General features: G+C 40.5%; 1 protein-coding gene across 1 annotated transcript in view; it reads left to right on the top strand.

The window, feature by feature from the left end:
- The window catches only part of LOC121664445 (cytochrome b-c1 complex subunit Rieske, mitochondrial), a 3,618-nt gene extending 696 nt beyond the window's left edge, over window positions 1-2,922 (top strand). Inside the window, exons 2-3 of the mRNA XM_042027753.1 lie at window positions 8-193; window positions 2,151-2,922. Coding sequence (XP_041883687.1) covers window positions 8-193; window positions 2,151-2,761 — 797 coding nt within the window. The 3' untranslated portion in view covers window positions 2,762-2,922. The remainder of the gene's footprint in view (window positions 1-7; window positions 194-2,150) is intronic.
- Window positions 2,923-17,112: the final 14,190 nt, after the last annotated feature.

Here is a 17,112-nt window from a genome sequence, read left to right as displayed (position 1 = left end):
CACGAAGGGCGCGACGGGCCCTTCGTGTCCGCCGCGGCCCACGCCGTGCCCGGCCCGCTCCGCCCGCTGGCCCCGGCGGCCGCGCGCCGGGAACAGAAGGTGCCGCTGGACCCGAAGCGGCCCGTGCTCTGCCGGGAGTCCCTGAGCGGCCGCGCCGCCCGCGGGGGGCTCGTCGCCAGCGCCAGCCTGAACGGTGCGGGCCGGGGGAGCGGCGGGGCGGGGGCGGCGGGAGCCGCGGGCACAGCGCGGGCCCTGCCAGCCCTCCCGGGAACCGCCCGGCCCGGCCCGGCCCAGAGGCGGGGGAGCAGAGCCGGGAAGGAGAGCGGGCGGGCGGGCTGCGGGGGCCTGGGCCGTGTGAGGTTTTTAAATGTTTGATTCAGCTGTCACCGTTGCAGTCGGTCGCATTTACAACTACAGAGCTTGTTCAGGGGCACTTAAATGCCAGCTTCCGTTCGATGACTCACAGAATGGGGCAGGCTGGAAAGGACCACAGTGGGTCATCTCTCTGCCCAAACAGGGTCAGCCCAGGGCACAGGATTGCGTCTAGGCGGTTCTAGAGTATCTCCGTTGAGCAAGATATCTCAGGTTATCGTTATTTTACCATTGAGAAAATGCAGCTAAATTCTGTCATTCGGGGAGGTTTTTAATTGTGGGCACCAGAGTAGAGGGGTGCAGTGAGAACACACGGTGTGTTTTACCCTGTCGGGAAAGTTTTTACCCAGGTCGGGAAAGCATCAGCCAGGGAGTGATCCCGAGGTGTTCTTTAGAACCCGACCTCTGGCCCAGGGGCTGTGGCTCTCCCTGACACTGATTTGCAGTTCCTGGAGAACTGGTGCCCGGCTCTGCAGCTGTCACTGACGGAACATTCTGCTTCAGAACAGTACAGAATGCACACATTTAATTCTGGGAGGGCAGTGCCGTGCAGAAGATGCTCTGTAGCAATTGGAGCTATGTACTTCACCTGACCCTCAGCTGTAAAGGGTTTATTCAGGTGGAAATTCTACAAATGTGTAACTGACGTAGCTGACACTTAGCCATGCTCTGTGTTTTAATTAACATCAAACATGCTTTTCACTGAGTATAGCGAATTTTTAGAAGTTAATCATATTACTTGTTCCTGAATGCTTTTAAGTCTTCATACTGAAGTAACTTAGTATGGAGTACTACCTCAGAATTTTAATTTCCAGTTTAATTTTTTTGCAGTTAAAATCCTATAGGAAATACCTTCTCAGTGCTGAGTTACATATAAATAAATGTAACTGTTTTCCCCATTGTATTGCATCTAAATCCCTGAGAATTAAATTTATAAGTACTTGAGACATCTCTTAATTTTCTGCCAGCTGCTAGAAAATACAAGGACTAAATAATACTCTTCTAAGTAACAGGTTGCACTTTGGCAAGTGACATGTTCTGTCATTGCCGTGTTCTTTAGCTTACAGATTTTCAGTGGGGGAAGCACTTTCTTTTGCTGGAGAAACTCATGGGAGGCCTTTTAGTTATCCTTCATATCCTGTTACTTGAGCACAGAGGTTTGATGTGGGAATCCCACTTGAAACTGGATAGTTACTAGCTTTATCCCTAAATCTTCTAAAAAGCAAGCCTGGGGACTGCAGGTTTAAAAATTATTTACTGTGGCTTTTAGCTTGGACAACAATTTAATAATGAAAGAGGATGCCTGATATTTTTAATTTTAAAAAGGCTTAACCACACAATATTATTACAGGCATAGAAGTTACTTCAGACAAAAGATAGCACAAAAGTGTTACACTGCAGATGTGCAAACTTCATCATTTTTCTTCTCAGCAGCTCTTTACAGGGAAGCATTTGAATGCAACACAGATCTGCCTTTTCTGAGCTAGTCATGGTATTCTGCAAGAGTTTTTTCTTGAAATATACTGAAAAAACAGTTCATTTATTTTTCAAATAATAGGGAAACCAGTTTCATAGATCACCTGTTAATCTACCAAAAATTTCCTCTGAAAACCATTTTCATACAACTTAAAATCAAAATGCTTAATTAATGGAATCCTACACAGCCTTTGGAATGACTTTCCCCATTGTACCAAAAATGCAACTTAAAAAGTGTAATTTGAAATGTATTACTGTGTTTTACCTGGAAGTGGTGTCATTTGCTGTCCTTTTCCGTTCAGCCCCCGCCAGCGTTCGCTGTGTCCATAACGATGTCGCGGTCCCCGACTTCTCTGCCTATCGCCGCCAGGATGTGCAAGATGCCAACACATCTTCCCAAGGCAGCAGTGATTCCAGGAAAGGGTTCTCCTACCTGATGACTGCAGCGACAGGTGTAGCAACTGCCTACGTTGCCAAGAATGTTGTCACCCAGTTTATTTCCAGCCTGAGTGCCTCTGCTGATGTGCTGGCCTTGTCAAAGATTGAGATCAAGCTGTCTGACATTCCAGAAGGCAAGAACATGGCTTTCAAGTGGAGAGGGAAGCCCCTTTTCGTGCGTCACAGAACCCAGGCAGAGATTAGTCAGGAAGCTGAAGTTGATCTATCTCAACTGAGGGATCCACAGCACGACTTAGACAGAGTGCAGAAGCCCGAGTGGGTGATCCTGGTGGGTGTGTGCACTCACCTGGGCTGTGTCCCCATCGCCAACTCCGGGGATTTTGGCGGGTACTACTGCCCCTGTCACGGCTCCCACTATGACGCCTCTGGCAGAATCAGGAAAGGCCCTGCTCCCTTAAACCTCGAGGTCCCAGTTTACCAGTTTGTTGGGGATGACATGGTGGTGGTCGGCTGAGAGACACGGTGCCTGCTCACCTCCACGTTCCTGGGAATGTACACCAGAAGGGTTAACTGAGGCATACTGTAAAACCAGATGAAATTAGCTGTCTAGATTCTCAACCAGAACTGTGCTGAATACTGTGTTCAATTTCAATAAAAACTTGGAGTGAGCACTTAGTTCCTGACTTATGATAAAGTGTATTTCTTTGTGCACAGATTTCTAGTGTGTCCAGTCAAGGAGATGCTACAGCAGACCCAGAACAAAGAGCCCTCCTGAAGGGCTGCTGATTTCAAGGTAGACACTGAGCTACAAAGCCACAAAGAGATCTTTTAGCCAGCATTGGTTGTGCCAATACAGCACAGAGCTGGTGCTTCAACTGGGTGCAGAACAGGAGGAGAAACGAGGTTTGCTGTTTCTAGAACAAAGCAAAAAGACACCAGTTGTCCTGTACTTTGTGTTTCCTTCCCACTCTTTACCACTGATCTGAAAATACTTCTGTCCTGCACTGCACTGATGTGCTCCCTCAGTTGCAAAATAGAATCCTTGGAAACTACAGAAAAGTACAACAGAATTTTCAATATACAAATAATACAAGCTTATTCCCAATAAAATAGTAAAATAACTCAAACCAGATTGCTAGAATTGAGCAGTATTAACCAGAGACTACAATGTGGTGTGACATAGTGCTGCTCTGTGGATATACTGAGGGAGAATTCTGTCTGACACCAGTTTTACAATAGAGGTGTCATTCATTTCAGGGAGTCTGTCACAACATATGCAAGTAGCAGTCAGTAAAAATTGAAAACCATTGTGTCCAGGCTGTTTGGTGAACAACTCACATCCTATGTACATGCAAATATTAACTCTAAAGTATATTTTTATTTGTGCCTCATGAAAGAAGAAGAGATGAGATTGCTTTCTCCCTCTTGTTTTCAAATAGGTCCAGACAACACAAAGGTCCTGTAGCTGAAGCAAAGGGACAAGTCAAGAAAGGGTGTGTTGCCCCTATTACAACAAACTCAGGAAGTTGTAAGGTGTATGTGGTTCAGCCAAGGCCCCTAGGTCAGGCAGGTGAAGTTAAAGGCCAATCCTGCATAAAGACACAGATTCTAAGTCTGACTTGGATCCCACAAAGCCCACCCAGAGGAGCCCTTCATGACCACCAAGGAGCCAGGGCTGGGTGGGTGGTTACAGTGGATACTTGGAGCCATAGTGCAACATTCCCTTAAATCCCAGTTCTGCCTCTCACTCGGCATCCCCAGGGACAGCCAGAGTCTGGTGGGTTCTAGAGGGGACCGTGCCATGAGAAACAACGGCAATAACTAAGAAATGTCAACCAACAGCTCTGTTTAACATTCCTCTGCCTTAGGTGTTTGTGTTTTAGAGGGAGGTTTTTTATTTTCTACATATTTAGAAATTTAGCAAAACAGCAGTAACTGAGAAGTCAGACAAAACTGATAAACTTCTGGTGAACCAGGAAACGTCATCAAGAGAAATGTGGATTTGGAGACACTTCCATCTCCAGCCCCAGCCCCTGCTAATACAGTGCCTTGAGGTGCTCGTCAGTCCAGGGCTGGTACAGCAGCACAGCCAGGAGCAGCTTGCTCATTCCATACCCATTGGATGTGTTGCCATCATTTGTTGTAGTGCTTGCAATGAGAGGAGGAAAAGGGGACCCTGAGGACTTCAGAGCAAGGCTCACTGTATTTAGAAAACTTGCATAGGAATTGTAAAAGGACAAAGTTGTGACACATATCAGTCCCTTGGGTAAACAGCTGTATTAATATTAAATTTTCGAAATTAATGATGCTTCAATTTATTAAAGCCTTCATTTATATTTTGTGCCTATTAAAATACATAATGCTATAATCCTGTTTGTAAGCAGCTAGAATACTAGAAGGTGATAAGTAATAGCCTCCATGGATTTATCAGGAACTAATCAAGTCAATGCAATCACATTTGTTGTTATAATAGGATAACAGACCTTGGAAACGGGGATTTTAGCAGTAGCTGACAAAGTTTTAAGTAAGATTTTTATACCATCTCACGAAACATTCTCATGTCTATTAAGGAACCTGATATAAATTGGAGTATTGTAGAGAACAACTGTTTCCAAAGCAGTGCTGATGGATGAACTACCAGCAATTCCCTGTTGGAGCGAGGAGTTGTGCTGTGAGGAGCTCAGTGAGAACCTGTTGAGTCCAGCAGTGCCCAGTACGTTTGTTAATCAACTGTCAGAGAATGAGCTTTGTAAAGCTGCATATGGTGGTAAACTGGGTACAACTGGAAACTTTGATGCAAAAAGGATTAGAATTAAAAATAACCTGGACAAATAATGCCCTACAAAGCCAGCATGTGTTGTGATAGAAATTAATAGCTAGGGAGCAGGTCTACAGAAAAGGATCTGGGATACCCATGAAAACAAGAACGGATGGTTTGTAACAATCTTAATGCATCAAACATTAAAATAACTTTGAAGATTAAAGTCTGTGGGGATAAATTATAATGTTAAAATGAATGGAATTCTTGATAGAGGAACAGGGGAAGCTGAGGGACTGGACAAATTAATGAAGGAAATTAATGACAAATTACAAGACATTCCTCTGGCCAGAAAATTGCAAGAGAGAAAAAATTTGAGGGAAATACCACTGAATGCATGTGTTATGCTGAATTCTTTTTTAAGTGTTAGTTTGTAGCCACTGTTAGGTTGCTGAGCTATTTGGGCTTTTTTCTGACTCATTAGAGTCATTCATGTGTTGTTTAACGTTCTGCAGCACCGAGAGAAACACATTATAACTTGGTTTGCTTAAAGAGACACAGTACTGTTGGCATTTATTGTCCTAGCACTGCTGGCAACCAGCCTGTGTCACAACTGTGACAGATTTTCTTCATTAACTATTTAGGATTATAACATTTTAGTAACCTCAAGACATAAATTATGACATTACCTTGTTCTAGCAATGCATAATCAAAATGTAATGTACCACATTGTTTAGTAAATGCATTTTTTCCCCCTATGACATTAGAAATTTAAAATGAGCAATTCTGCAATTAAAGGACATTAGAAATGCATATGTTTGTTGGCTTTACCCAACTGTTACAGGGGCTTGGAAAGCGAGACAAGAGGAAGATGTCTTTTTTAGAGAATTAGCAGAAGAAAACTCCCATATCTAACAGAGTACTGATGGCTGATGTCTTTTGCCAGTCAGTCAAAGAACTGGCAACTGTACAATGACTTCATCTTCTCCCTCGCCAAGCAGAAGTTACACTTACAGAGGCAGAGCTGGGATCAGAAGGTAATCAGTACAAATGAAAGAGCCTTGCTTCTGGACTTAGGACAAGCCTGTATTTGAGTTATCTTTAGTAAAAATTCTACTGAAAAAATCACCTTTAGCAAAAATTCTACAGTAAAAATCACCAATATGCAGGTTCTGTACACAGCTTTCTGCAAGCAATCTAATTAATGGTGGTATTGGACTGAATGGTTCACTCCCACCATGTAACACAGTAAGAGAACCCCAAATACTCCTCAGTGTCATCGTATGATTTACATGTAATTGCAATACACAGAGTAAGAATAAATAAGGTTGGAAAAGACCTCTAAGATAATACCAGCTTCTAGTTCCTATCGCAAAGAAAAAGTGCCAGCTTCCTGCAAAAATCTATTGGTTTGCACAGCCCCAGGACTAGCTTGTGGTTAGGGATTAGGCAGCCTTTATGTCCAGAGCCCATCAACCTAGAAATAGTGTTTTTCTTAATTAATCCAGCATTTTTTCTACAAAGGAAGCGTAAATGTCTTCCAAGATAACTCAAGTCAGCATGAAATGAAGCTGCTGCAATCGAAGCACATCACACAGGAGGAGGCACAACATCCTACGGGTGCAGTGGTAGACTAATGCCTCATTTAAATACTAAACTGAACAGTGCTGTGGAGCTTCAATCTTTAGAGGCAAAATAAATGCCCCATGAACAGTAATGAATTACAAATTTCCCAACTGCCAAAGCCCCACTGAGCACAGAATGGTCAGAGGCACAGTCTACCTTTGGGCAGAGAAGATTCAGCAACCTATGAACAAAAATCTCTTGAATCTGTGACTGCATTCTTCCCATCACATTCATGATATTTTAAGTCATTTTCCCTTCCATTTACCTTCCCCAAAGCTCAGAGGCAGCAGAAATTGCCTCATTCTGCAATTTTTAGCTGTCTTTCATTCATCAGCAGTCTTAGCAGTATGTTTCTCCCAGGTGAGATATAATCTATTAACATTTTTGGCAGCTTCTTGTTGTGTTGCTTTTTCACTGTCTCTACCCAAGTGGGCTTTAATGGAATTCTTTTTAGCTAAAATGTATTTGTTTGGACAATACAAAACAGTTTTCTCCATTTTCTTCTGTAATTAGTTTTATCACTACCAGGGGAAAACAAAAAATTCTGAACACTACATATTTGGTCTCTATCTTATAGTCTTTGGACATAGTTACAAAACAATTCTTGTTTCTGTGCATATTTTCAAAATATCTACATTTATCTGTTCTTTTTATTTTGACATAAATTACAACAATTAAATAATACTGAAGTCCTTGATGAAAATTATCTTTAGCAACTCATTTAACTTTCATCTCAGGATCTCAAAGTGCTATTCCCATTATCTTCTAAGCTGCCTCCCAGTTGCACTGCAGTGTGTATTCTGAATGACACACTCCTTTGAAGTCTAAATGATACAAGAAAGTCTTGGCTTAGGAATGTTTTCGACAACTAATTGTAGTTTTTGATAAAACTCTTTCAACTCTGTAAGAACATACATCTCAGTGTTTCCATTATTCTTGTTTCATATTTTATTTAGAGCGATATTAGCTCGTCACTCACTCGTCTCCAATCTCTGACTCCCCAGTAATGTCCTTCAGAGTAACTACAGAAACTTCATGTGCACTATAATTTACTTCTCTTTCAGCTATGTACTAATCTTTGATATATCCAACTCATTCCACCAGGTGGTTATACTCGTACACATCCTTCAGACGTGTTGGTTTGAAGCCCGATTTCCTTTCAGCTGTGAAAGGCAATTCAGGTATAACACAGCTCCTATCTGGACACAACTCTTAAGTACCCTAGGGAAGCTCTTGTCCTTTCCCGCATGGCCATTTTTAAGCCCAGAAGAATGACATTGACTGGCAGGGAATGGCAATACTTGGAATACAGTTCCTTGCAGAACAGCACAGTTAACTTTAGAACACATTAAGGTGACGTGGGGCACCACTGTACAGGCTCTAGTAGTTCATATACTCTGTAGATTCATCACAGACTTGCACCAAGACATTTGATCAGTGATTGACCTGAATTTAAATTCTTCTAAACTCCTGTTCCATGCAGTACAAATCAGAGGAGAACATTAAAGCAAGAAAAGTAATTGACAGAAATCTTACAGACTGTACTTTCTGCCAGCACAGTATTTAACACCATCCCCTTTCTCAGCTTGTAAATTGTAAATGGATGAGTTCTTCCTCACAGAGATGGAGAGTAAGTGGGTGGGAAGATGCTGGGGAAGCATTTTAAAGTTCTGTGACTGCACAGGAACCTAACACTACACAAAAAATTGATCTTTTAAAGACATTTAAGGGAGCAGAGGAGAATGTTCTGGTATCAGGATGAAGTACCACTTAAGTCTTCCCAATGCACCATTTGGATCTTCTCCCAAATTAACAATAAATAAAAGGGCAAAGAAGGGATAAAAAGCATACAGAGAAATCACCAAACTACAAAAGCAAAGCAAAAGAAGGGAAATGTGTATTCCACATGCTATCATTGCTTCAGAACATGGGGAAGGCAGAAAAATACAAGTGCAACAGAAGTTTCATGGAGGAAAAGTCCATCTGTGGATTTTGAACTCAAAGCCTCCTGCTCAATCTCCGGTCCAATAGAAGCCCAAAGCAGATGAGTGCTGGAAATCCAGAGAAAATACAGCTCTAATCTTGCATGTTTCTTTTTCTCTTTCCAAAACTATTTGCTGCTGGTTGATGCTGTAGACAGGGTGGGCCAGCCATGACCTCAACATAGCTCTCGCAAGGAGCTCAGTGGCACTGGAAATTACCTTTCTCAGTGCCAATAATCTGCCTTTCATTTTACAGTATCTATAGTGAAGCATCAGATTGCTGCAGATTTATTCAGGACTCTGAGTAAAGCACCCTCTATACAGTGGGTGGCAGTTTACCAGTAACGTTGTTGTTGTTATCATTATTATTGCAGAAAAGCTTGCAGCATAAAAATGTTTATGGAGCCAAGGTTTAGGCAGACTGATTTCACATGCACCTCCTACACTAAAGATTCTCCACTGAATAAAAGCCACAATAATTCCATGATATGCTGGATCTGGAGGTTTGAATAGGCACTGTAATGTCTCGCTTAGAGCCAAGCCAATTCCAGAGCCAATAGACATTCCATCTTCCAAATGAGACAGGAGAAGGCCAGTAAGAACATCTCTCACAAGCAAAAATGTTTAAAACTTACATATAGACTTTTAAAACTTGCATATATTCTACATTATTAGTATTTGGATGTTCTGTAATGATTGCTGTGGTCAATAAATATCTTTGGGCAAGGGAAGGATGATCTTGGATATACTCAAGAGCTAAGGAGGAGCAGCAGCATAGGATCCTGTTTGGGTTTGCATAAATTCATTTCTACCGTGCTCTTTGGCAAGAAAACAATGCTCTCATTTGATTAAAAACATTTATTGATAATGTTACAGGGATGCACCATTTAATTACAAAAATTTACTAAGTTGGGTCTATGTTTTATAGAAGTTGCTTACAGAAATTATTAAATAAACTTTCGACCAATCCTGCAGTGCAGCACCAACCTCCAAATGAAGTGGGAACAAGACTTCATCAGGGAATGCAGATTTGTAGGAACTGGTCCATTGTTTTGAACAAAAACAAAAAAAAAAGGTATTTTTTAAAACTATTCATTATTTAATCAAGCCTATTCACCTTAGAATGATTTTCTACTTATTTAAATCTTGTTAATGCAGTTGTAATTTTTCAAGCATTTATGAAAATAAATCGAAAAACAGGTAAGCTATCTGGTTTTTATAAATAATATATTAAATTTTCTTCAAACAAAATAATTAATTCTGAACAGTAACACTGCATTATGAAACAATTCCCAATAAAACATTCTCTAATTATAATTCCAAAGCTCATATTATTTTTGAAACTTGTGTTGGCTATTTGATAGATAATAAAAGCAAATTACTGTATGTTTTAATAACAGTTGTCAAATAACACCATAATGCCCAACTGATGACTAATCACAATGTATAATTCCCCATAAAAGCTAATTGACAATTGATTTTCTTAAACACCGAAAGAATTCATCATGATTAACACCACTACAATAAAATCCCAAGGAATTAGAAAAGATTTATCTCTATTTGAGCATTTCTGCAAATGTTAGACTTCCTGAAGAGAATAAATAATAAAGGTAGGTTGGAAACACAACATCCTTCTTGTTCACAGACAGAATATGAATTATGAGGATGTAACTAAGGGGATCAGTACTTTTTTGTAAGTGCATCATGGTTTATATGCACAGCTGGTGCATTTGCTCTCAAGCCCTGTCAACACACACAGCTCTGGGATCATCATGCTGCCAGCAAATCAGCAATAGAAACTGGGGGGGAAAAAAAAGCAAAAACATAAAAAAGAAGATAGTAATAATATGGAACACAAGAAGATGAACCCAACAGTAGCTATGCAGGTAATTTGTAGAGGTGGCTGATGTGAGCACGAGTGGGTGGATTTCAGGGTGGAGGGGAGCCAACAAGGAGGCCACAGTTCTGGCTAAGACCCACCCCCCGCCCTGAAAACTGGACAGTTGGAACGATAAATTTTCCCATGCCATATTAAATACAAAACAGGGGAGCTAGCAAACATGATGGTTATGCATCAGCTTGTCTAAGGATCTTGAGGCAGTAATTAAAATAAAAAGACATTTGCCTGGAGTTCTGCAATGTTGTGGGGAGGGGCAATTTGTGTCCTTACTAAGCTTCAGTGGGGTTTTAATGGGAAGCTTTAGTTTGTCACTGTGGGATCAGTCAGAAGGTACAAGTGGCACAGAGTGGAACAAAATAAAAAGGTGAAAGGCTGTTGCTGTGTGAACATGTGACAGTTTAAATTAGTTATGCACTCTCAAGAGCATTCTGTACAGCCCAGAGATGCTGTGCCCAAGGGCAGGAGGATACCAGGCTGACTTTTAAGCTGCTTAAGCTTCTTTCTTATGCTTTAATACTAGAGGTGCCAGGGTCATTTGGACACTCCCTGTTCTATCCAAAATGTTCTAAGATCTTCCCTAGTATTTAATCACAAATCTTTTGCTTTACACTTTTTACAGCATGTATTTCATTCCCAACTCCTGCAGCAACAATTTTCCTACAGTACAAGATTTTTGCATTTATTTGATTAAAAGTTAAACTAAATGAGAAAGGATGTTGCTTGTATTACTGATAAGAAAAAAAAAAAAAAAAAAAAAGGCAAACAGCTCTGCAATTCTTCCCTCTGAGGGTGCTAGAACAGATTACCCAGACAAGCTGTGGCTGCCCCAGCCCTGGAAGTGTTCAAGGTCAGGTTGGACGGGGCTTGGAGCAACCTGGGATAGTGGAAGGTGTCCCTGCTTATGGAAGGGGCTGAAACTGGACAATCTTTAAGGTCACTTCCAACCCAAACCATTCTATCCCTGCGTGATTCTGTGACTGAAATGATCAGCTGAGTCATGTGAACTAGAGCAGTTTTAAGAGATATGTCTCAGTTCAGTAAAACTATATTAAATTAAAGAGGAAGGTCAGATAAAAATCTCTACCTAATTAATCCATTTGCTTTTCTCAAGGTTTTACCACATGCAAACAACTAACATCAGTTTTAAAAAGTCATTTGTTTTCCTTACACACAGAAAGAATGATATCAGTTCAAACAGAGCACAGAACTAAGCCAGGCTGCTCAGGGCTGAGAAGCCACATTCCACATTGTAATGCACAGTCAGTCAACAAATTATGGATATGAAGCAACCAAAATAAGCCTTAGCCAAAAGAACAGCAACAAAAACAACCCCCACCAAACATAAACCATACTGGTAAAATAAACTATTCAATTATTGAATGAAATCATTTGCAGTGAGCAATTTTGAGATAATAGGCTGAAATGTAACAGAAAGCACACCATTGCCTGCTCAAAAGCTTGTCTGAAAGGAATGCTAAACTGGCAATAACACAAACAAATACTAATCCATTTATTGTCCAATATTCCATAACAAACAGAATGGTCAGATCCTTTGGGAAAAGGTACAGAGCTTCGTATAACACTAACTATAAACCCATAATCCTGTTTACTGTTTTCAATAAAACAAGAATATGAGAGCATTTGCTGAAATGGAAAGCCACACATCTCTGAGCTTTGTGTAAGTGGATAACGAGAGCCAGACTTCTGACTTTGCCTCCCTGATCAGGAACCGCCTTCAGTATGAGAGTACTACATAATCCATGCTAGTTAGCTCTTCTTTGCATGGACTTTTGCATCTGTCACCTCAGCTAAGGCAAATGATCCCTGGTTTAAATCTCTTTTATGGCAAATACTGGGAAAGGCTTAAAAAATAACACAAAACCAAAGCCCAGCACGGTATAGGATTTGCTTCTGGATGTCACTGTCAGAAAACCATAGTGAGAAGAGCAATTCATTAGGTTCAGTTAAAAGGAAGCCAAACTCTGAAAACTATTTCCAGCCATGTAGAAAAATATTATCTATTTAGTACCAGTAGTCCTCATGTTTCAAATTAATTACCAAACTAAATTGGGAGAACAGTCTTTTCCATTAGTTGGGGAAAAAAAAATAAAAATCAGTAAACAGCTTGCTGGGTTGCCTTCCTGCAATCCCCTTATTGGAATCAATGTACTGATCTTGCTGGAAGTTCAGAGTGATTATCCATGGACAAAACAGCATCCTGGATTTACATTAAGTGATGTGTCAACTGCAGGTTGTTTGTGTCCACACAGGTAGTGAAGTCAGTCCTTTAACGTAAACACTGCCCATGTTACTCTTATGCTGAGAGGTGAACGTGTTTGCAAATAGGAATTTCTACTTAGAGGACACGGGTGCATATTTTTCACAGGCGGATTTGTACCATCTTGAAAAGAATCCAACCTGCTCCATCACATGAATCACACACGTGAGGTCACACTGCTGCTTCCATACTGGATTGTGTTTTCATTGTTCTCTGTTTTTCTGAGTTTTTTTCTGGCTATAATTAGAGTTAATCACATTTCAAAGTACCAAGATAATTATCTCCATGTCAAATTAGCTCTTTTCAAATTAAAGACTATTTCTGCTTAATTTTTCCCATCTTGAAAGAAAAGCAGTGAGCCCCAGATCTTTTATGTCATTTCTTTATGAACATGAGGTTACGATAAGCTACTTTCTGAACCACTGCTTGAATGCAATTTATTTTACACAGCTTTGCATAATAAAATAGCATTTTAGATAACTTATTCAAAGGGCAGATAGTAATTCTCTGAAGATTTCATTAAATCATTCTTTTCATGTTAAATTAATGTGCCAAGTTAATTTTGGAATAAACAAACCAAGATATTTAATTGCTTTGTGATAAATATATACTCTTTGCCTAGAATTTTATCATGTAGTTTTACATTTTTAAACTCCATATATTTGTGTGCATCTCAAAAGCCTTAAATTTATGTATTTACTGGTACACACAATAAGATTTACTTAATAAACTGGTAAATCCATGTTTGTATCAGACCTAAATTTATCTTTAATAATTATTTTGTATCCCATGTTTTCCGACAGCATGAATGACAGAGGGGACTTCTTGGAAGAAGTCAGTTCTAAACAAATTGACATGGAAAACCTGAAGGATAATGATAAGCTATGACAAATGGGAACCAACAGCAAAAAATGCAGCTGCACTAGAGCAAGACAGAAAAACTCAACACTGAAGCCAGATTTGCTTTCCATCAGATTTCACATGCCCACTCCCCTCTTTTTCCCCCTTCAGTAAATGTACATGTGTGCTCCAAAACTGCACCATGCAAAATACAGTTACTTGGAAATGAGCCTGGCTCGTGGTTGGAGTTTCAGCAAAGGTCCCCTGCAGTGTGCCCAGCCCCAGCGAGCGTCACTCAACCCTGCTGCCAGCACTGGGAGTCCTGAGACACTCCATGCCCCTCTGCCACTGACTCATCCTGCAAGTGGCTCCTTTCAGCCCTTAGCACTGGGGAAACTGAACCTCCATCCACTAAATCTGGGGTTAGAAAGATAAATATGCACTGCCAAGCAGTAATTAATGCAGTATCTTTAATAAGAGAGAGATTTTGATGAGCTTTGTCAGTACAAAATAAGCTGGCAGTCCAGCAACAATTATTTACTAATGCTCCTAAACAAGGAAAAAGGTTTGAGATTTTAGAGCCAAAGGATACCTTTGACAGCCATCAGCAATTATTATTATTGCTGTTAACAATACAGCTGGATGCATATTTCACTTGATTTCTTGGCACTATTTCGTGTTACTTTTAAAGGCTACAAAAATCCATTGCAATTCTAACATTTCATACTGATCTATCCAAGCATTTGGAATTAGTGTTCTTGATGTTTTCGTTTGAAAAGGTTGTAAAACATTCTTGAGAGTTATTTCAATTTTTTTTATTTTTTCAAGAAAATTATACTCAGCTAGAATAAATTATTGCAGTTCTTCTGCTACCAGTGAAGAACAATCTTATTTAGGGCAGTTTTTCAGCATATACTGGAGAAGGAACACCCAAGCTGAACTGTCATGTGGACACCAATAGCACATTTGTAACTAGAAAAATTAGTTATTTCACCGTTTTGTAGCTGAAAAGTTTCTAGTGAAACCTCTATAGGAAAAAAACCAACACATGATACTTGCTTATATTTATGAAATTATTTTTGTGTAGAAAAATTGGCTGCTGGATTTATTCTTAGTAGCAATAAGGCCTAGGAGAGTTTCCCTTCCTTGTACATCCATAATTCTCCAGCTGATCTCGCTGCAGGCTCTTGTGCCAAGTGGGGACACAAGGGTGCAATGCCCCCCAGTCAGGAGCACATGGAGGGAGACAGAATCTCATCATCATCCTCCCAAGATTCGTCACCATTTTTCTCCTACACCAGTCTTCTAGCAGCAAAACTATCCATTTTATTTCACTTTTCTGGGTGACAGTATTATGATAGATAGTGATTCGCCCCTCTCAGGAAAAAAAAAATTAAAAGCATGCCTAATTTTAAGCAAAGGCTTAAGACTCTCTAAATTCAAGAACAGTAGAGCTCACCAAATCCAAACACTCACTAAACTAAAAACTCCACATAACCTAAACTTTACTGATAGTGAAGTAGCTGCCCAACTGCTTCACTGACTCAGGCTGAAGATAGAGCACAGGGAGATCACAAATGATATCACCTTGGGTTTTCACACATATATTTGTACTTTTTTACTTTTACAAAAAATAAACAAGTATTTAATAAAATCATAGAATGCTTTGAGCTGGAAGGGACCTTAAAGATCATCTAGTTCCAAACCCTCTGCTATGGGGAGGGACACTTTCCACTAGACTATGTTGTTCACAGCCATAACTGAATATCCTTTGCCAAAATATTTCTTCTTTCCAGTGCTAGAAAAATGTGTAAGCACATTCAAAATTTGGGGATTGCATGAAAAAGAAACCCCAGCTTCTTCTGCATCCTCCACATACCAAAGCAGAGTGCACTCTAAGTGGAGTACCCCTGTGGAAGTAGAGCTGATTCAGGTAAGTGCTCAAAGGGTTAAACCCCTGGTCCATTTTCAGGGGTTTAAAATTCTCATCTCAGTTCTAAAAAGTCATTATTTATCTGAATGAAGAGGAAGAAGGAAGAGTAGATGGCCCAAGACAGAGCAGAAAGTATAAATGCTGATGTGTGACTGGGTCCTGATCAGCACCCAGTTGCGACCACCCGCGTTCCTCAGTGGGGTGAAAATTTGATGATAGGTTTCATGTGCAATTGAGCAACACAAATATCTTCTTCTCAGCCTCACTACAAGCCAAGGCTGCACTTCTGAAAATAATTGGTTTTTTTGAATACATAATTTTGAGGGTCATTGCCCATGGATTGCTGAAAACGCTCTCTCTGGGAATCCAGACTTATTTGTTTGGCCATGAGTTTCTATTTCACAGTGCGAGATAAGGCCTATTTGCTGCTATTGCCCATCACTGTGTAATCAGCTCCATATTATCATTGGTTGATTCATTCTTCTGTAGCACACTGTGCCGTGCTCAGGTTCAATCAGAAGAAATTTACGGGAGGAATGACTTGTTTGTTGATTTGCTTGCTTCCTCTCCTCCCACACAGATGCACATTGAGTAGGTAGGTCAGCTACAGCACTTAAAGGCTTCCTAATCCTAAATTGATGTAGCCTCTGGAAATGCCTTTAAACTGAGTGTCCAATTCTCAATTTGCAGGGGAGCATTAATACCCAGCAGCTCCTGCCTCTTCACATTAACACAGATTGTTTCAGTGCAGGGTAAACAAAGTGAGAAAAAGAGGGCACTGCTGCCTACATTTGGGAAACACTGCCAAGGGCAGTAGGCCAGGGCCAGAGAGAAACTCAATCCTTCTGCAAGCAGCCCTGCAGAGAAGGTTGGCTGTGGGACAGCCTGGCTGAGCACACTGTGATCTTAGCCTAAGTGGCATTTCCTGCTCTAAGTTTTATCAAACTGCAAACCTTCTTCCCTATATTTACAGCTACCCAGGTGCTTTTTCCTATTACCAGAAGCACTTCAGGGGTTTGCTAATGCACTGGAAGCCCCTTTCTGATAAGCCAACATAAATAGGTACAGCAATAAATCAAGAAGCATTATGCTACTCCAGGATGTGGAGGGGGATCATTTCATTATGCTGATAAAAATAAAATCAAAAAACAATAGACATTATACTACCATATGGAGGTGCATTTCTACGTACAGAGAATGTGAAGCTTAATAGGAGAGGAAAATAATTACAGGATACACTACTCACCAAAAGCAATCAGCATCACATGACAACTGCCAGGACAGAGTTATTGGAGAGGGTTGCATTACAAGACAACATGCCTTATGAGGAAGATGGAGGCATTATTGAAACATAATGCACATGCAGAGTGGTGCGTGCATTACACACTGACAAACTAATGCTTCCCAGGAATATAGATTGCTGCAAGCAGAGCTTTCATTATTTAATTTCCTTGTTCAAGAGTGCAAAGCTCTAGCCAAGAAAGCATCTCCTTCCAAATCAATTTAAATAGCACCTTCCTCCTATCTAGTTGGCAGCACCCATTTAAT

This window comes from Corvus kubaryi, unplaced genomic scaffold (genome assembly GCF_017639235.1).
Source record: "Corvus kubaryi isolate FWS band 111438036 unplaced genomic scaffold, C.kubaryi_AGA036_p1.0 37300, whole genome shotgun sequence".
Taxonomy (NCBI): domain Eukaryota; kingdom Metazoa; phylum Chordata; class Aves; order Passeriformes; family Corvidae; genus Corvus; species Corvus kubaryi.
This window is presented reverse-complemented; position numbering and strand designations above follow the sequence as displayed.